We start from the raw sequence: 19,859 nt of genomic DNA on the forward strand, positions 1-19,859 counted from the left end.
AAATAAATACCAAATGAATAGAATTCAACACTTGTTAATACCCTACCCCGTGCCTTCTAGTAAAGCTTTGCTGTAACTGTAGTCCATTTTTTAATGATAGGTTACTTTTAGCTAGTGAGATTTCGTTTATAAGGAGAAATCTAATATTAAACTACTATTCATACCCCAGGGCAAGAACTGCTTTCACTACTGCTAATGCATCTTGCCTGACTGACTACCCTGAGAACCAGCAAGTGAAGCCTCTTAGTCAAAACAGGGGTACCAAGAAAAGGACAGCGAGCTCTTATAATGACAGCAGCCTGTCTGCTCACCGGGAGGGGCTGATTAGGCTGACTGGCTCATGGTTTCCCATCTTCCGATAACACTTCAGGTGTTCTGTTTCCAAGCCTGGGAAATCATAGAGAGATCACATGGGCCTTGCACCAGAGTTCATCTACTTTACTCTAGCCCCGTAGTCGGCAAACTGCAGCTCTCGAGCCACATGTGGCTCTTTGGCCCCTTGAGTGTGGCTCTTCCTAAGCCTTAGGAGTACCCTAATTAAGTTAATAACAATGTACCTACCTATATAGTTTAAGTGTAAAAAATTTGGCTCTCAAAAGAAATTTCAATCGTTGTACTGTTGATATTTGGCTCTGTTGACTAATGAGTTTGCCGACCACTGCTCTAGCCCATAGTTTCACATTCAGTTCTCATAAACTTAGCTGGTTTCCAGTTCATGGCTGATCAGAAGGAATACATTTCATAGTCAGAAAAGCACTTCGTTCATTCAATTACCGTTAGTTGGGTGCCTAAGAAGTGCCAGGCACTTGGAGATAGGCACTGACCAATACACAGTGATCCCTATCCTCCCTAGCTTATGTAGAGGGGGTTCAGAGAGAAGAATAAATTAAAATTAAATAAAATAATTACAACATGTGACAGTGGCTGACCGGGCTATAAACATACCTGAAGTGCCCTGGCCGGTTTGGCTCAGTGGCTAGAGTGTCGGCCTGCGGACTCAAGGGACCCAGGTTCTATTCCAGTCAAGGGCATGTACCTTGGTTGCAGGCACATCCCCAGTATGGGTTGTGCAGGAGCCAGCTGATCAATGTTTCTAACTCTCTATCCCTCTCCCTTCCTCTCTGTAAAAAATCAATAAAATATGTTTTTTTAAAAAATAAAATAAACAGACCTGAGGAGCTTGTACTTTCTCCAGATATGAAAAGCAATTTCCTTTCCAACACTGTTGAAATACATCATTAAAAATTCAGCCCTACCTGGCCTGGCTCAGTGGGTAGAGCCTCAGCCTGTGGACTGAAGGATCCCAGGTTCCATTCAAGGGCACATGCCCTGGCTGCAGACTCGATCCCCAGTAGGGGGTGTGCAGGAGGCAGCCAATCAATGATTCTCTCTCATCATTGATGTTTCTATTTCTCTATCTTTCTTCCTCTCTGAAATCAGTAACAATATATTTTTTAAAATTTCATAAAATTTATTGTCCCTGAATATACTCTAAAATTTATTTTTAAAAATAAAATCACAGATGCTGGTGTGTTACTATCTCTATGTTAAAAACTGGATGCCATTCCACAATCCTTACTTAGTTCCACACTTGAGTTGCTGTAAGCAACTGTTGTAGACTCACGTAGGGCCTAGGCACAAAACTACCTTGTGGGAAATGTTTTGTTTTTAGGAAAGTGAAGTCGAGTCCAAACAAGCAACCAACAAATCAGTCAACCACTTAAACTGGAGACTGCCAAGATAAAACACAAATCTGGCTTTCTACAATGTTCAACTCCAATCAATCTGAGGTATGTTTAAAATTACATTATGAGAGGTACCTAATCTTTTCAAATACGCCAAATACAATAACCTAATGTTAAAACCTACTGACTAGCAGATACTGTTAACTGCAAATCTGACCCACACGGACAATAACCTGAATTCCCAACAAGGATGCTGTAAGCACCAAATGATGGAGCCAAGATGCTTCCAGGTTTCACCTGGGCCTCAGGGGGAAAAGCAGCTCTGAATGATCATTTTGGGAGAAACCCACATTTCTTACAATTCAGATGTAATTTCTTCACGTTTAACTACAAGGCTTTTGTTAATTTGCTTGACTCTCTACAGGCTCTGGATTTGTTCCTTACTATTGTACCTCTACTTCTTCCCATTTCATAAAGCCTCGCCTACATTAAGTTACTTCTGAAAGCTTCCGCCTGGCTTTTCCTTCTAAACACCTACCATTGTAAGTGGGGGAAGATGTGTAGTCCAGTCCTCTTGTCATATATTAGGAATAGGAAAGGAATGATCTCTCTTTTTAATAATCTCCAGAGAATTTTCCGTCAAATCCCTCCATTCACCCACTCCTCTGTAAGCCCCGGGAAATCCTTTCGTCTCCTGGGCATCACCTTCAAACCCTGCCATCAGCCTCTGTGACAACCTGGCAAGGGCCTGCCCCTCAGTCTCATCATCCTCTGCTCGAAAGCCTCTGGTTTCCATCGCACTCAGAATAAAAGTCAAGTCCCTATAAAGATCAGGCTCTGCATCATCTAAGCAGCCTGCCACCTCCTCAGCTCTCCAGCCTCCTCTCCTTCTACTCCTCCCTGCTCCCACCTTCACACTAAGGTCCTGCCTGGAGTGCTCCCTCCTCTCCACGAGGATCCTTCTCAAACGTCACCTCCCTTAACCCTCCACCCGCCCATCCCACGTGAAACTGTCAACTTCCAACTCCCTACCCTCTAACACCCTTTCTATTTAACTTGCTTTATTAACTATTATCCCTAATATAAGTTCTAAGAATTGTTAATGTAAAAAACCATTGAAACCTGTAAAGAATTTTTGTGAGTTTATTTGAGCCAAACTGTCGACATATGCCAGGAAGCAGAACCTCAACGAATTGAGATAAGGCTCCGGAGAATGGCGGGTTACATTTGTATTTATACATTTGCAATCAAGGGAGGGATGTAGGTGGGTTACATGAAATTCATTGGTGACAGATTAAGGAGGGGGGATAAAGCAAAGCAGGGAAAACCCCTGGGATCGGATAAAAAGTACAATGATAGACACATACTTAGGTGGGTGCAGGATCAAGTAACATGATAATGAAGGAATTTGTGGCATCTGTCCTGGCGCCCAGCACATTTGGTTGTGCCCCAGGGGCTCCAGAAAAAGGGAAGTCACAAGTTACCCAGACATTTCAAGGGTATGTTATCATAGATGCAAAAAGACAGATAGGCTCAGTTAAGGTAAAGGTTGACCTTGTCAGTGAAGATACTGGCCTAGGACGTAACTGCCCACCATAACTGCTTTAGTTAAAGTTTAATTTCAGACCATCCTTTGTGGTTACTTTAGGTCTCTGAGTTTGCAAGACTGCCATGCAGGCCTCCCCTGAGCCTATCAGGTCAGCATGTGGCCCCTTTTGTCCACAGGATGCAAGAAATTATGTGGGGTTTTTTTCACTGCTGTATCCCGAGGTCCAGGAAGGTGCAAGTTACCTGACAAGAGTCGAGTAAATATTTGTCAATGAATGCAAGTGTCATCCACGTAAGAGATATGTGCTGGACACCAGGCCGGGGCCACGTTTGTTAAAGTCAAGGTAAGTAAGACACTGTCCCTGCCTTTAATGCACTAGAATCAGTGGTTCTCAACCTTCTGGCCCTTTAAATACAGTTCCTCATGTTGTGACCCAACCATAACATTATTTTTGTTGCTACTTCATAACTGTAATGTTGCTACTATTATGAATAGTAATGTAAATATCTGTTATGCAGGATGGTCTTAGGCGACCCCTGTGAAAGGGTCGTTCGACCGCCAAAGGGGTCGAGACCCACAGGTTGAGAACCGCTGGACTAGATGGAGACATGCACCACAAACAGAAATGTGCGACACAGAGCTGCACACTAGGGCAACGGGAAGGCGTGCCAAACGCTCAGAGGACGAAGCCTCGGCCTCGCTTTCCCGGGGACCGGCTCAGCCACCCACCGGCTCAGCCAGCCCGGGGCGCGCCGCTCCTCTAGGTTCCTGAGACGAGCAGAAGCCCCTCGCCCGCCCCACGCCTGAGAGGTTCCTCAGCCAGAGGAGCAACTTCCGGCCTGCTCGCGCCCGCCGGACACGGGATCAGTGAAACATGTTTAACAGGCTCTGCTCTTCAGCCTCCACCCCTCTCCTCTGCCCTGCGGGTCACTCCCCGGCAGGCTGGGGCTGCACCCCGGTCGGACCACAGCACCCGCTCCCTGATGCGCGCCCTACTTCCGCGGTCCCACCTGCTCCCGGAGTTCCCTTCGGCTCCCGTCCGCGCGTGCGCGAGCAGACCCACGTGAGCTCGGGTGAGGCGGGCGGTGGGCGGCGGGCGGTGCCGCAGAGGATGGCCACGCCCTCGCGCAGAGCTGGCTTCTGATTGGCTGCCGCTCGCTCGCCCGAGCCCCGCAGGGGAGGCCTGGGACTGCGCCTCTAAAGGCGCTGCCAGACGGCTCTTGGGCTACTTCTCCCAGCTCCTCGCCGCGTCCGCCAGCTCCTGAGTCCTTGCACCTACCCGCCGGCATGTCTCAGGTAGGACACGTGCGGGGCTGCGAAAGGGCAGCGGGGCGGGCAGCCGGCGTGGGGACCACCCCGCAGGCAGAACCCTGGAAGGTCTTTCTCTTCCCGGCTCCGTTCTGCCTCCTGGACCCGTGCCCAGCCCTGACCCTTTGGACAGAGCCTTGAGAGCGGAACTTTCGGTTTGGGGCTCCCTACACCGCCATCCACCCTGCAACTGCTGGCAAGTTGCCCATCGAGTGGACTTCGCGGTGAAGCAGGGATAGGGATCGGAGGCGAGGGTCCGAGGTAGAAAGAGGAGAGGAAGAGGGTTGCATGGCTGGAAGGAGAAAGGGACCGAGTCCCCCATCCGGAAGGACAGGACATGAGTAAGGGCGGAGAAGGGAAGCAAGGAGACCGTGGCTGCGAGCTTGGAGGTCAGAAGTAGGGGCCGAGTGTCCGTGCGGCCGGGGGAGGGTGCGCCGGGGGAGAGGCGACCCCCGAGGCCTTGCCCTCCCTTGAATGTAGCCGCTTTTCCGAGACCGAGCTGTGCTGGGCGACCTTTGGCTCCTCTCCTCTCTCCCTCCGGTCCGGCACTGGGACAGAGGTTGGCGCTGGACGCCCCAAACTCGGGGGAAGGGGGCCAACTGACTCAGGCCCTGACCCTGCTGTACTCATGCCCTGTCCCCTTTTCAGCTGTTTTAGGCACCCCTGTCCCCAGGTCAGGGCTTCACTGGGACCTCAGCCATCCCCAGGGCGACCCGGTATTGCCCAGGCAGGTGGCCAGCCGCCTTTCCTGCCGAGTACACTCCCGCTGCAGGCAGTCTGAGGCTTCTCCTTCCCACGCTTTTTCCAGTACCTGACACCCGGTGTATGAGAGCTTTCTTAATGTAGTTGTCAAATAAGGGAGCCTGTGAGCCACCTCTTTGTTTTGCTGGATCTTTCTAGCTGTCCGGTTGTGGGGAGGAGGGGACACACTTGCGAGGGCGCTGCTTTCCCTCACCTGTGTTACAGGAGCGCTGCCTCTGCAACTCCTCCACCCCCTTGCGGAGCTCCATTCAGGCCTCTCCTCTCCCTCGCATTTAGGCCGAGTTTGACAAAGCTGCCGAGGATGTTAAGCACCTCAAGACCAAGCCAGCGGACGATGAGATGCTGTTCATCTACAGCCGCTACAAACAGGCGACTGTGGGGGACGTGAACACAGGTATGCTGAGACGAGGGGGGGCGGGCCCCGTTCATCCAAGCAGACCCAGCAGCCTCGGTGGGTGCTGGGACTCTTAATCTGTGGGAACCTCGCTCACAACCTCCTTCTGAACTCTTTGGGTGGGATGGTGATTTTTATGACGTTCCTGGGGTGTAAGCCGGGAGAGGTTCCCCGAGATCATGTTCCTGGATTGGGTGTACAGACCCTGCACTGTTCTTGGTTGGTCAGGTAGAGAATGCAAATCCTAAACTTTACTGATTATCAAGAGCATTTCCCATCTTCTTGGGCGGTGGTGAAGGCCCCCAGCTTGGAAGAGGCTTGCTCAACTCTCAGCTCACTAGTAGCTTTGTTGAAGCATAGTGCTTCCACCCTAAACGGGCAAGATCAAAGTCTCCGCGCACTTGGCAGGGGACCAAGCCTAAATCAGGAGCAGAGAGGCAGCTGGCTTCCTGGGACAGGTCAGAGCCTTTTTGCTGAAACATTTCCTGGTGACCATTCCCTGTTGAAAAGTCTTAGTACAGATTTTGAGGCCATAGTTTGAATTAATGTATTCCATAGTACTGCCTTTCCTGCCTCGGCCAGTTTTTATTCTGCCCCCAAAGTCCCTGATTCTCAGGTGTATACTTTGCTCTCAGGAAAAATCTCCCACAGATCAATAAGAAATAGACTAATAATTCGGGGGGGAAATGGTGCAAGGGTATGAACATACAGTTCACAAAATAGGACACTCAGAAAACTAAACAGTAATGCATGAGGCAGAGAAATGGGTTAGGCAGTGGCATGATTCAGTCCATGCAAGGACTCGGAGGTGGTGGCCATGGCCACAAAAGGAGGTTACCCCCTCCCCTCTCTGATCAGGAGGGTGAGTGGGCCCCCAATTCCACTGCAGTTGGGTTGGAGGTGAAGCAGGTGGGCTGGCTGCGAACCTGCTGGATGCCGAAGTGCCCAGAGGTAGAGATCTGGTGCAATGCCAAATCGAACATGGGTTCCCAGGGAGGGCTGAGTTGAGAAAGGTCTCGTGGTGGAGGTGAGTTTTATGCTGGGTTTATAAGCTGTGTCCTCCTGGGAAGGGGGTGGAGAGATGAAGTGGGGGTGGCTAGAGCCGCCAAGATACTCTTCGGCCAAGCAGTGTTTTCAGAGACTGGGCCTGCCCTGCTTTCACGTCAGGGCAGGTAGGCTGGCTTGGGAATCTAACTTCTGGGTCAGGGAGGTACCAGCACACTCTCAGGTTTCACAGTCCAGTACAGTAGCCACTAGCCACACGTGGCTATCTAAATTTAAACTGAAGATAGCTCAAAATAAGTAGAATCAAAAGTTCAGTCTTCAGTCACACAAGCCACTATTCCAGGAGCTCAAGTGACACAAGTGACAAATTGGACGGTGCAAATGTACAGCATTTCCATCATCACAGAGGGGCTGCTGCGGGTGTGCTGCTCTAGAAGTTGGTTGATGACTGCAGGTGCAGTTCCTCCCAGGTACCTCCGGGAATGCTTCCCAGAAAGCATTTCGGAAGGCGTGATGTTCCTCTGGCACAGGGTCCAGGCTGTGGGCGCCGTGGTTGCACCCCATGGCTTGATTCTCTGCGTGGCAGGGAATAGGTCAGCAGGGAACTCGTGAGTGTGTTTCCCAAGTGCAGCTGATAAGTCTGTAAGCATAAAATCATGGTCTGACTTGAAGAAACGTTGCTCTCAGGAAAAATCTCCCACAAATCAACAAGAAATAGACTAACGATTTGGTGGAAAATGGGGCAAGGGTATGAACATGCAGCCCACAGAAAAGGACACTCAGAAAACTAAACAGTAAGGCATGAGACAGAGAAATGAGGTGGGAAGGAAACTTCACAGTATTGTTTAAAGTGCAGTTTTTAAAAGAAGATGTTTGGGAGTTACTTAACTTTGAAGACAAGGACCCTCTAGTAATGGGAGCAGTTGCCCTTTTACTCTCTCTGGATTTTAAGTTTGTATTTCTGTACACTGTTTTGGGCTGTTTACCTTCATGGCAGTGTAGAAGGGATCGGTGTGATAAAGATGCCTTTCATGGCAAGAAAGCTGCTAAAGTTTTCCTTTGGAACTGGAAGCAGCCTAATGTCTTTCCTTTTCTTGTTGAAGAACGGCCTGGGATGTTGGACCTCAAAGGCAAGGCCAAGTGGGATGCCTGGAATGAGCTGAAAGGTAATTGTTCTCATCCCTTTCCCTCATTTGTGAAGCCCAGTAATGAAATACTGATGATGGGCGTGCAAGGGGTGAGGAGGGAAAACAGTGGGTAAGGCCTGGGCTGGACACAGCTTGACCTGTGTCAGAATGGAAAAAAACTGGGCCACCTACTTTTTCTCTTAATACCAGTAATGCCTTCTCCAAAAGCACCATGTCCAAGTCGTGGTGTCATCTGGAGAGGAGGGACAGGGGCCAGGCCACTGAGAAACAGATTAGCAGGCGATATAGTTGGCGAAGGCTTATATATACTCAGAATTAGGGGAGGTTTGCTGCCCACAACTCCTCTCCCCCACAAGACCAGGCAGTGACCCCGTAGCCCAGGCAGCCCTCCCCAGTTCCCTTCCAGCCAGAAAGGCACAAAAAAGAAAGGAATGAGCTAATGCATGGCAAGCCTCTGGCACTCGTAGGCTCAGTGAATGGAGCTATTCTATGCTAAGCAACAGCAGCCAAGTGTCCCAGCTCCGACTTAATCACGTGCCACCTGCACTAGCAAGACCTAAAAGTTGGCACTAACGTGCCTGCCAGCTTTTTTGTTCTTGTAGCTAGCTTCTGAATAAGCCCTCTGTCTCCCTGCAAATGAGAAACACTTGAACTCAAAAAGGACCAGGATACAATAAAAACACTCCTGGGATTTGAAGTAACTGGAACAGGAATGCCCGTCCGACTGTCCACTTCCATGGGCATTTCCATGCCATCCTCAGGCCCCACACACTCAGTGCTTCAGACACGCTCCGATTTCCAGCAGGTCTCTCTCCTTCACGTGGATCCGGGAAAGTAGGTGTTACTGTCTCTGAGGAATATACTAGCATAGTCGGTGTCTCTTACACAGCAGCAAGAAGGCAAAAACTGGCCTCATCCCCCTCCAAGAGCCAGCTGCTTTTGCTCAGAGTTCTCAAAATTTTTCTCGTAACTTCTCTCTGGGGAGAAAAGGGTGCTTGGCTTTGCTGTTTCACCACCAGCTTGACAGCTCTGGGAGTTAAGAACCCAACAGAGAAATACTTGATAGGCCAAAGCAACCTGGGAAGTCAACAGGACCCGTAAGGCCACTGTGGCTCCCCAGGTGCGGCTCTCCTGCCTGTCTGGAGGGCCCCGCCTTTCCCCAAGGCTCAGACTAACCCCTTACAACAGTGGGGGACTCACAAGGCCAGCAGGCTATTGGCAGGCCTCAAGACAGCCACACACACATTGGTTCAGTGCTTTATGGAGCATTGAGCGTTCTCTGTGGGCCGGGCTTCTCGAGTTCTTCGTCAGATCCCGGCCAGGTCTCCGAGGTGTGGGGAGTAGGGCTCCCCCTTTGCAGGTGAGAAACTGAGCCTCGGAGTGTTAAACCAGAGCTGTCAGGGGCTCTGAGGCTGCCGCTCAACTTCTGTGCTGCCTCTGACAGACAATCTGTTGATTCCTTACAGGGACGTCCAAGGAAGATGCCATGAAAGCGTACGTCAACAAAGTAGAAGAACTAAAGAAAAAATACGGAATGTAGGGACTGGGTTTGGCTGCCAGCCACGCATGTCATCTAAACTGATAATCATGCCTTGTTTTTCTAATACCACAGATGAAGTGAAATAATGAAGTTAACCTTCTTCCTGAACACTGTCCAGGATACGGCTCTAACATTAGGAGCGGAAATGGTTACTCACCTTGCGGAGTAGTTTTTATCTATAGACCAATTAAAACTGCATTTGTTACTTAAGTCTTTGATAATCTGGTTCCTTGAAATAATTGACACTTCCAATCTCACTTCCTTTTTCTAAAGATTTTTTGTCTGGAAGTGTTTGAGCTCCGTTCCGTCCCTGGTCCTCTGCCAGGAGTGAGGCAGGCAGTTCCACCTGTTCCAGGCCCAGAGTGCACTCACCTCCTGCGGGGAGGCGGACGGCTGTAGGAGTGGCCTTTCCCACCTCGTATCCCTCCCAGTTCCAGTGCACCCTTCAGGGGCCTGGCAGAGGCTTCAGTCTGCAGGTACTTCAGCCCCTGTTGGGAACATTGCTAGCCTCCTGCTCGGATGAAGGCAGGGTTGACAGGTGTTTGAGGTCTGTCTCAGGTCCAACCAGTCCTCAGTTCCAGAGCCAGTGAGCAAGGAATGACATGTGCACCTGCCACGGGCATTCCCGAAGGCCCAGGGGAAGCTTGGCCACAGGCAGCTGGGCAGGCAAAAATGAGCAGGGTAAGGGAGATCGGGACCTGGGGGACGGGGTGGGCAAGGTTAGGCTGCAGAGAAGAAAGACTAGAGCTTGACCCTGGAAGATGTAGGTTGTTGAAAAGCAAAAAAAAAATAAAAAGAAGGAAAAGCGAGAGCTGTCAGCTGTCAGACCTTCCTTGCAGGGTGTTCCCCTTCAGTCGCCACAGTTCTGCCCGGGAGATGAGATTTCCCATTTTGCAGGTGATGATGTTGGGGCTGACGGGGATTGAGGAGAAACTCTGAGGCCAGGCAGCAGTCGGTGCTCTCCAAAGCCTGTGCCCTGCCTTAGACACAGTTCAGCCTCACCCCGGAAGAACAGGCCTTGGCGTTAGAGTGACTTGCCCAAGATCACTCCGCTGGTGAATAAACTAAGAACCATCATTCAAGTGCAGGTCGTGGTTCAGATGCCAGCACCTCAGGTGGCCTCAGGCACGACCAGTGCTGCAGTGGGAGAAGGGGGCAGCAAGGAGGGCACCAGTGTGGCTGTGGTGGGCATGCCTGCCATGTAAAATGTAAACAGAATCTGACCGTAGGGGATGGGGCGCCATGGGGAGCACATGGTCAACAGCTATTGAGAACAGCAATTCTTCCAGTCCAGCCCAGCCTGCCCCTGGGAAACCAGGCCCGCAGCCCAGGGGTAGACCAGGGAAGGTTGCTCCAACAGGGTCACGGTCCAAAACCCCAACATGTGGCCCAAGTGAGGTGACATTCTGAGTAGCAGTGTTGTCTATGTGGGAGACAGTCTTTCCTGGTGCTGATGTAACTGAGGGCGGATGAGGCAGGAAGCCTACAGTCCTCTCCACCCACCTCACAGGCACCAAGGGAGGCAGAAGGAGCCACAGCTACTCACCTGGACCCATACCTGGACCATCTCCATGGCTCAGGTATTGGCTGTTTCAGGAGTGAACCAAAGGATAAACAACCTTAGATGAAGTCCAAGGCGTGGTTCTTGTCCAAACAAATCTGGCTCCAGGAGGCTGGTGCAGCTCCCCGGAGGGTGGAGGTGAGCATTAATGAGATTATGTGAGAAGCTCCTGGCATCGAGTGCATGCCCTGTGTGCCTCTTTATCGGGGATTTTTCCACCAGCTTTCAAATCAACTCTTGTCTCTGACACCATCGGAGTCACGGACCGAGTCCAGGAACAAGTGATCGCTCCTTCGGTGACACTGCCCAGCTTTCTGCCCTATTTCCAGCCTGTGAAAGGCAGCCTGGCAGATGTGTGCTCAGGCCCCGTGTCAGCGCCTCTGGCACAGAGTGGGAGGGGAATGGGCCTCCGCCTAAGGAAGCCCTGATACAGTCTGTCTGGTGCTCGGAGCCACACTGGGCTAAGGTTGTTGTAACGACTCAGCAGTTCTCTGTGGGTGCGATGGGAGAGAGCCACTGTGGGAGTGAAAGGCTTAGACCCAAGGCCCATCTGCCACCTCTGGTGTGGCCTCTAATTAATGGCCATCATCTGCTGAGAAGCTGACGGGCCAGGCTTCCACTCGGGTTCTTTGATTTGGTTCTCGAATGCAGTACCCTGCTCCTCACTGCTGTGCAGTGGGGATTACTGTGCTCATTATTCACTTGGAAATTAAGGTTCTGGCGATGTGCGTGGGTCTAAACTCAGGGCTCTGGTCAGAAAGGCCCTGCTCATCCCCTTCCATCATGTTCCTTCTGATGGCACTGGCTGCCCCTCAGCTCTGTACCTCCACTGTCACTCAGATGATAGGGTGACCCCCACCTCACTGGACTAGCATAAGTTCCAGTGCAATAAATCCCTCGGCCGCTGCGCAACTCCTTCCAGAAGAGCGGCTTGGGAAAGCAGGTCACATCTCCACGCTGGTGTGGGACCCAGACAAGCCAGACCTGAGGTGATTCTGAAGCATGGCCAGGTGAGAGGGCCCTCCCTCCCACTCACTGTAAAGCCGTGGTACCAGTTTCTCAGAAAGTGATGCTGGGGTGGTGTTCTGAGAACACGCCCCCAGCAGCCTCAGGGCCAGGCCTGCTCCCCTGACTTCTGCAGCTGTCCATGCACAGCCCAGGGGTGTGTCCCACACAGGGTGTTATTTGGGAACAAATGAAGCAATGGGAGCAGAGTGGGGCACAGGCTTCCCCCTCCTCTATAACACGCCCACAGGGTACCAATGCCCATCTGGCTGGTGACAGACTTAGCTGTGAATCCTACTTCAGCCTCTCAGGTGCTAAGTCACTACCTTCTTGGAGACACACCGCATGCGGACAATAGGCTGATAAGGTGGGGCAAGTGCTTAGCACAATACCTAGCAAACAGCAACTGGCTAGCAGCCTGCGGGTCTTTCCCAGCTGCATCCTCACCCTCCCGACTGCTGCACAAATCCTGCCCTGGGGCCCGAAGTGCTGCTCCCCACCTTGGCAGTGCTCCAATAATTTGAGGGTCAGCCATGCAAGTCAGTGGGGGTTTTCCTAGGATGCTCTCCCCACACCAAAGTAGTTCCTAGGTCCACAAGCCTGAGAACCAGTGACCACACAGGGACCACTCAGCTTGTGGGACTTGGGAAGGCCGCTGATTGCCCACTGCCCAGGGTAGAGACAGGGAGCGAGTTGTGTCACCTGTGTAAGCCTTGCTTTCTTCATCAGTAAAAGGGCTGGCCAGGAGGGTCATGTGTCCGGTGTAGATAAGAAGGAGAGCCACGGGAGGGGGAGGAGAAGGCCCTGGGGAGGTTGGCTTGGCGGAAGTCAGGCTGGGAAGTTGTGCGGGGGTGGTTTGAGCAGCCAGATGAATACAGATTAACATTCAGTTGCAGGTGTTTGAAGTTGAGGATGAGTCCAGAAGTACCCAGGAGGCTGGCTGCAGCAAAGCTGTGCCCTTGGGACTTGGGCCAGGGCAAGACAGCGCCTCTGCCCTTGGCTGCTCCCAGGGAAGAGAAGCTTGGAACTTTCTTCTCTTCTTTATGAGTATGGTTGCAGATGATCCCTCTTCCAAAAGAACATCGGGTAACTAAGAACAGAGCAAAAAATAAGCAAAGCGGCTTTGGGATAGATAACTCAGGTGCCAGCAGCCTTGCCTGAAAGAGCTGTCTCCATAGGGGCAGAGCAGAGGCCCCCTGCAGAGCGCTCCCAGCACTGCCCCTCTTTGCAACTCCCCTGCCTTGGATACAGCTCAGTCCTTGGGAGACCAGGACTTCGTAGACCCACAGCTTTTTCTAGGGTTTTGTGATTTTTTATATAAGTATTTTTACTAAGTAATGAATAAACATGAGCCTCCATTGCAAATATTTTCCTTTTTCTGTAAAAATTGCCCCATAAAGTTTTTCCAGGGAAATTGGTGAGGTATCAAACATGGCCCAGGACTCTGCACTTGCAGGGCGGGGGTGGGGGCGGTGTGACTTGTGGGGTCCCAGAATACCCTGCTGTAGTGGATTGAATTGATATGTCCAAGTCCTAAGGCCCCACACACAATGCCGTGTGAATGTGATCTTATTTGGAAATAGGATCTTTGCAGATATAATTAACATAAAATATCTCAAAATACAATCATTCTGAATGTAAGATGGACCCTCTTCCAATGACTGGTGTCCCTACAAGAGAGAGGAGGGGTGGGATTGAGACACACAGAGAAAAAGGCAGGTGGAGATGGGGCAGAGATGGACTCAGGCAGCAACGGGCCACAGAAGGCCAAGGACTACCATGGCCGAAGCTACGACAGAGGCATGGAATGGGTCCTCCCCCAGAGGCCCAGAAGGAACCAACCCCGCTGAGACCCTGAATCTGGACTCCTGGCACCCACAACTGGAGAACACATTTCTGTTGTTTTAAGTTACCCAGGTGATGTGATTTGCTGTGGCAGCAGTAGGAAACGAATATGCCTGCTGACCCCTGTTACATATGTAATGCCATTGCCTGGAGGGCTTTGTTGTGAATAATTGATTAGGTTCATCTGTTAGAGACCAGGGGCCTTAAAGGTATGGGAATTAGCACAGTTTGGGTTGAAATCATAAGGAAGCTAGAGCTCAGGTTGCTGCCATGATGCCAGCACTGAGAAATTACCACCAGCTCCAGGGCATCAGCATCCGGGAAGGAGGGAGGGAAGGAGGGAGGGAGGAAGGAAGGAAGGAACGGAGGGAGGAAGGGGCCCTGACCAGGTGGCTCAGTTGGTTGGAGCATTGTCCCCTACACCAAAAAATTTGGGGATTTGATTCCTGGTCAGGGCACAAACCTAGATTGCCAGTTCAATCCCCAGTTGGGGTGCATACAGGAGGCAATTAGTCCATGTTTCTTTCTCACATCATTGTTTCTGTTTCTCTCTCTCTCTCTCCCTCCCGCAATCCCCCCTCCTTCCCTCTCAAATCAATAAACATATCCTCAGGTGAGAAAAAAAAGGAAAAAAAAATAAGAGGGGACTGAAAAATGGAAGGATTTGAGGGGCAGATTACCCGGGCCCTTAACACTATTTTGCCTAAGCATGGCCCTGAGGGATGCTGTCAATTCATCAGCGTAAGTTGGAGTGGGAAGAGATGGGCTTTGCAGAAAGACTTGAATTTGAATCACAGCATGGCCACTTTTGTTCTTCATGACCTTGGGCAAGTTTCTTATTTTCTCTGAGCCTCAAATATTTTGTCTATAAAATAGGAATAATCTCCATGTTGCACAATTGAATGATGATTTAATAAATGTCTAATACACTAAAGAAAAATGAATATATAATAGCTATTATTAATCAACAAAAGAGTTTGAATAAAAAATGAATTAATCTTTTTAGGGCCTTAAGATTTAAAAGATTCTGGTTAGGTAGCCCAGACTTCCTCAACCTTAAGTTGTATACTTTTGTTCCTGTTTGCTTGGACTGGTGTCCCTTCTTTTAAAGAATAATTTCCCCTCTCCTCTTCTTGGGGAATTGGCCCCATCAGAAGCCTAGCGTATAGTAGAGATGATTTTTACTGACAGTCCCAACATAAAAATCCTAGGGAAGGAAGGCTTCCAGTCAAGATGGTGGCGTAGGTAAATGCGGTAGTCAACCCACCACCACATCAAAATTACAACTGAACTGCAGAACAACCATCATTCTGAATCGTCTGAAATCTAAATGAACACAAGTCCTATCACTAAGGACATAAAGAAGAAGCCACGTCGGACTGCTAGGAGCGGCAGAGACTCAGAACAGGCTGGCCCCACACCCTGTGTGGCAGTTAAAAATCGGGAGGGATATCTCGGCTTTGGAGGTCCCCCCTGAAAAGTGAGGGCTCCCAGCCTCACAACAGCTTAGGTTAAGTTCCCCCCACACCCAAGGTTAAGTTCCCCATAACTTCTGCCTGTAAAAAAACAGCAGGGATTGTGGCTGAATGAGACAGAGGGGTCCCAGGCAGTTTCTCTTAAAGGGCCCACGTACAGACTTACTAGGACTCGCCCACTCTGAGCTCCAGTGCTAAGGCAGCAACTCGAACGGCAAAAGGGACATGTGGGGATGGACTAAAGCATCTGGCATCAGGGTGAGAGCTGGAGGGGCAGCTTCCTCCAGACAGAAGTGCTGGCAGAGGCCATTGTTCCTTTTCTGAGCTCTACCCACAGACCTGACAGGCAGGTTCCATATCCGAGTCTCCATCAACCTGACTAACACTGTTCACTCCTCCCTGGTGATCCTGAGACTCCACCCCACCCAACTTGCTGGCCCACTGAAGCTATTTCCAGTGGCTTTACTATATGAATTGCTTGCCGTGGCTCATGCTTCAGACTTTCCTAAGATCTCTCAGACAAGCAGCATCTGGCCTCAGCATGCCATGATGTGCCCCTCTCTAAGTGGCCCCAGGCCTGGCACTAGCGGCAGCTGGCCTCGGTTCACAGCTTGGCCTCTCCTGGGCACCTCTCAGCCCAGCACAAGTAGCAGCCACCTGCAGATTGCTTTGCAGCTCATGCTGGGTGGCCCCAGACAGACACAGGTGGTGGATGACCTTGGCCTGCCTCTTCTGGGAGGTCCCAGAGTCAGCACACCTAGTGAACAACTTCAGACCAAGTGGAAGTACCACCCACCCACCTTCACAACCAACACACCCAAAAGGGGCAGACTCAGTGGGTACAAGAGCCCCGCTGAAGTAAGTCCTTCTCTGTCGGAGCAGGAGGGTGGAGGTACCTGTACAGCTGATCCTCCAAGGTGATCACGGCCAATTCTTGCAGCCAATCCACCTCCCATTGACATGCCAGCAACAATCAATTCTCAACTACAACAGGAAGGTGTACACAGCCTACATGGGGGGCCCACCTGGAACACCCCTCGGGTGATGGGGAAGGCTGTGCCACTGTGCCGTACAGGCACCTACTATATAAGGCCGCTCTAGCTACTTAATACATAGAAACAAACATAGGGAGGCAGCAAAAATGAGGAGACAAAGAAATGTGTCCCAAAGGAAAGAACAGAACAAAACTCCAGAAAAAGAGCTAAACAAAGTGGATAAAAGCAATCTACTAGATGTAGAGTTCAAAACACTGATTATAAGGATGCTCAATAAATTTAGGGGATGAATAGATGAACTTAGAGAGAACTTCCACAGCATAAAAAAATGACATGGAAACCATAAAAGTGAACCAGTTAGAAATGAAGGATACACTAACTGAAATAAAAAATCATTTACAGGGAATAAACAGTAGAGTGGATGAAGCTGAGAAGCAACACAGCAGTTTATAACATAAGGAAGCAAAAAACACTCAATCAGAACAGCAAAGAGAAAAAAGAATCCAAAAAAATGAGGATAGTGTAAGGAGCCTCTGGGATAACTCCAAGAGTACCAACATTCACATCATGGGGGTGTCAGAAAGAAAAGAGAGAGTGCAAGAAATTGAAAACCTATTTAAAAAATAATGACAGAAAATTCCCCTAACCTGGTGAAGGAAATAGACATACAAGTTCAGGAAACTCAAAGAGTTCCAAACAATATGAACCCAAAGAGGCCCACACCAAGACACATTATAGTTAAAATGCAAAAAGTTAAAGACAAAGAGAGATCTTAAAAGCAGCAAAAAAAAAAAAAAAAAAAAAAAAAAAAAAAAAAAAAAAGTTATCTACAAGGAAGTTCCCATAAGACTTTCAGCTGATTTCTCAACAGAATCTTTGTAGGCCAGAAGGGATTGGCAAGAAATATTCAAAGTGATGAAAAGCAAGGACCTATAACCAAGATTATCCAGAAAAGATATCATTTAGAATCAAAGGACAGATCAAGATCTTCCCAGATAAGAAAAAGCTAAAGGAGTTCAACACCACTAAACCAGTATTACATAAAATATTAAAGGGTCTTCTTTAAGAAAAACAAGGGAAAAAATAATTTAAAATAGTAATAATAAAATGGTCATGAATACATATCAACAATTGAATCTAAAATAAATAAATAAACAAGCAGAACAGAAACAGGCTCATAGATATAGAGAACATTTTTATGGTTGCCAGAGGGGAGAGTTTTTGGAGGGTTGGGTGAAAAAGGTGAAGGGATTAAGAACTATAAATTGGTTCCTACAGAATAGTCATGGGGATGTAAAGTACAGCATAGTGAATATAGTCAATAATCCTATATAATAAAAGCCTAATGTGCTAAGTGTCAGGTCATCCGGTCAACCTTTCAACCAATCAAAGCATAATATGCTAATGATATACTAAGGCCAATCAACCATTCTCTATGACATGCACTGACCACCAAGGGCAGACGCTCAACACAGGAGCTGCATCCTGGTGGTCAGTGTGCTCCCACAGGGGGAGTGCCACTCAGCCAGAAGCCAGGCTCACAGGAGCAGGCCTAAGCCATCAGTTGGACATCCCCTGAGGGCTCCTGGACTGTGAGAGGGTGCAGGTCGGGCTGAGGGACTCCCTCCCCCCCCGCCGGCCCCCCACAGTGCATGAATTTCATGCACTGGGCCTCTAGTATTCTAATAACAATGTATGTTGTCAGATGGTTATGAGATTTATTGGGATGATCACTTAGTATGTTATATAATGTCTAATCACTGGGGTGTACACCTGAAACTTATATAATATTGTATGTCAACTATAATTGAAAAATAAAAAATAATTTAAAAGAAAAAGAAAGAAAATTCTAGGGAAGAATGATTTCTTGGGTTGCCTGACCATCTCTGAACCAAACCCATCCTCCCAGAGTTTTTAGTTGTAGGGATATTATCAGCTAGAGTTGCTTGCTGTCATTTAACCCAGTGGCATGGAGGAAGCTATATGCCCTGGCAATAAAATGATGTTAATATGCAAAGAGAAGCAGAGGTGAGGGATCAGCAGAAACACAAAGCTCTGCAATATAATCTGGGTTCTGAATGCAGCCATATAAGATGCCAGATTTACCCTGCGCTTTTCATATTGATGTAGCTTGTTATTTTCAACAAAAAAAGTAACAAACAGTGTTCTTAACTCTCCTGAATTGACCAGCCTGGTGAGTGTATTAGTCAGTTTTTTGCTATTATAATGCTCTTAACAAATAATCCCCTCAAGTCTACCTTATAAAAATAATCATGTATTTCTTACTCACAAGTGTGCAGTAGTTTAGCTCTGACCCTGATGGATTTTCTTGAGATTAGCTGAGCTTGACTCCAAGTTGAGATTTGTGTCCATGTCTGTTCCACATATCTTCTCATTCTTTTTTTTTTTAAAAAAAACACCTCTTTTTTTAAAATATATTTTTTTATTGATTTCAGAGAAGAAGGGAGAAGGAGAGAGAGATAGAAACATCCGTGATGAGAGAGAATCATTGATTGCTGCCTCTGGCATGTCCCCCTCTCCCCCCCCCCCCCCGGGTATCAAGCCCACAACCCAAGTTCACAACCTGGGCATGTATGTGCCCTTGACTGGAATCAAACCCGGGACCCTTCAATCCACAGGCTGATACTTTCTCCACTGAGCAAAACCAGCTAGGGCTTTTTTCTTTCTTTCTTTCTTCTCATTCTTGAATGAGCACCTATCTGGGCATGTTCTTCTCCGTGAAGATTGCAGACATTTTGAGAGGTCGAGTCCAGGTGTGTACACACATTCAAAGACTCTGCTTGGGTCACATTTTAAAATAAAAAATTTCGCCCTAACCGGTCTGGCTCAGTGGATAGAGCATTGGCCTGAGAACTGAAAGGTCCCAGGTTCGATTCCAGTCAAGGGCATATACCTTGGTTGCGGGCATATCCCCAATAGGGGGTGTGCAGAAGGCAGCTGGTCAATGTTTCTCTCTCATCGATGTTTCTAACTCTCTATCTCTCTCCCTTCCTCTCTGTAAAAAATCAATAAAATATATTTTAAAAAAAATAAAATTAAATTAAAAAATAAATAAAAAGTTTCAAGGCCAAGCCCAATGGTTGGGGATATTCACTCTGCTTACTCCAATGAGAGGCACTGCAGAGTTTCATGACAAAAGACATAGATGTATAATTCTGTTATAGGGAGGAAGAGAGAAATTGAGAATAATGGTCTAGAAAAGAGGATAGGCTTGGGAGCTGGAAAGTCCTAAGTCACAAATGTAGCTCCACCACTCATGCCTTGACCAAAAGACATTCTCCTTGGTCTGTGGAGGTCATCCTTTCCAAACAAGTTACTAATTTCAGAAGAATATACATGGAATGATGGGGGAGAAAAGGGACATCCAAGTAGACATAATAGAGGGGCTCAGCAGTTATACTGAATCATGAGGAGAACTTGAGGATGGAAACATAAAGATAGAAGGATCCTGATTCCTGATGATTCTGGAGAAGCACTGAATTATCCCCAGGCTGCTTACCTGAAGACTTCTTCCTGTAAGAGAATAGTCCTTATGTGTTTGAACTACCTTTTCCCGGGCACTGTCA

At 48.8% G+C, this 19,859-nt stretch overlaps 2 protein-coding genes across 4 annotated transcripts in view; one reads left to right on the forward strand and one right to left on the reverse strand.

Moving 5' to 3' along the window:
• Positions 1 to 4,300, reverse strand: part of CUNH2orf76 (chromosome unknown C2orf76 homolog) — a 76,518-nt gene extending 72,218 nt beyond the window's left edge. For 2 of the 3 annotated variants that reach the window (XM_070423128.1, XM_070423126.1), the window contains exon 1: positions 4,245 to 4,300. The gene's annotated coding sequence lies outside the window, so the exon portion shown is untranslated. The remainder of the gene's footprint in view (positions 1 to 4,244) is intronic. The other variant, XM_070423127.1, reaches the window with a different exon arrangement.
• Positions 4,301 to 4,425: 125 nt separating this feature from the next.
• On the forward strand, positions 4,426 to 9,601 carry DBI (diazepam binding inhibitor, acyl-CoA binding protein). The gene is made up of 4 exons (XM_070423130.1): positions 4,426 to 4,530; positions 5,581 to 5,698; positions 7,807 to 7,869; positions 9,318 to 9,601. Exons 1-4 carry the CDS (start codon positions 4,522 to 4,524, stop codon positions 9,389 to 9,391), a joined length of 264 nt encoding a protein of 87 aa, XP_070279231.1. The 5' UTR covers positions 4,426 to 4,521; the 3' UTR covers positions 9,392 to 9,601.
• The last annotated feature ends 10,258 nt before the right edge of the window (positions 9,602 to 19,859 follow it).

Source organism: Myotis yumanensis, unplaced genomic scaffold (genome assembly GCF_028538775.1).
Source record: "Myotis yumanensis isolate MYYU_CA2020_CCGP unplaced genomic scaffold, mMyoYum1.0.hap1 SCAF_8, whole genome shotgun sequence".
In the NCBI taxonomy this organism is placed as follows: domain Eukaryota; kingdom Metazoa; phylum Chordata; class Mammalia; order Chiroptera; family Vespertilionidae; genus Myotis; species Myotis yumanensis.

Bases quoted from the DNA above. Each gene is read 5' to 3' on its own strand.
- DBI (XM_070423130.1), top strand. The intron at 5,699-7,806 runs GTATGCTGAGAC...TTCTTGTTGAAG, and splicing joins TGTGGGGGACGTGAACACAG to AACGGCCTGGGATGTTGGAC. The intron at 7,870-9,317 runs GTAATTGTTCTC...GATTCCTTACAG, and splicing joins TGCCTGGAATGAGCTGAAAG to GGACGTCCAAGGAAGATGCC.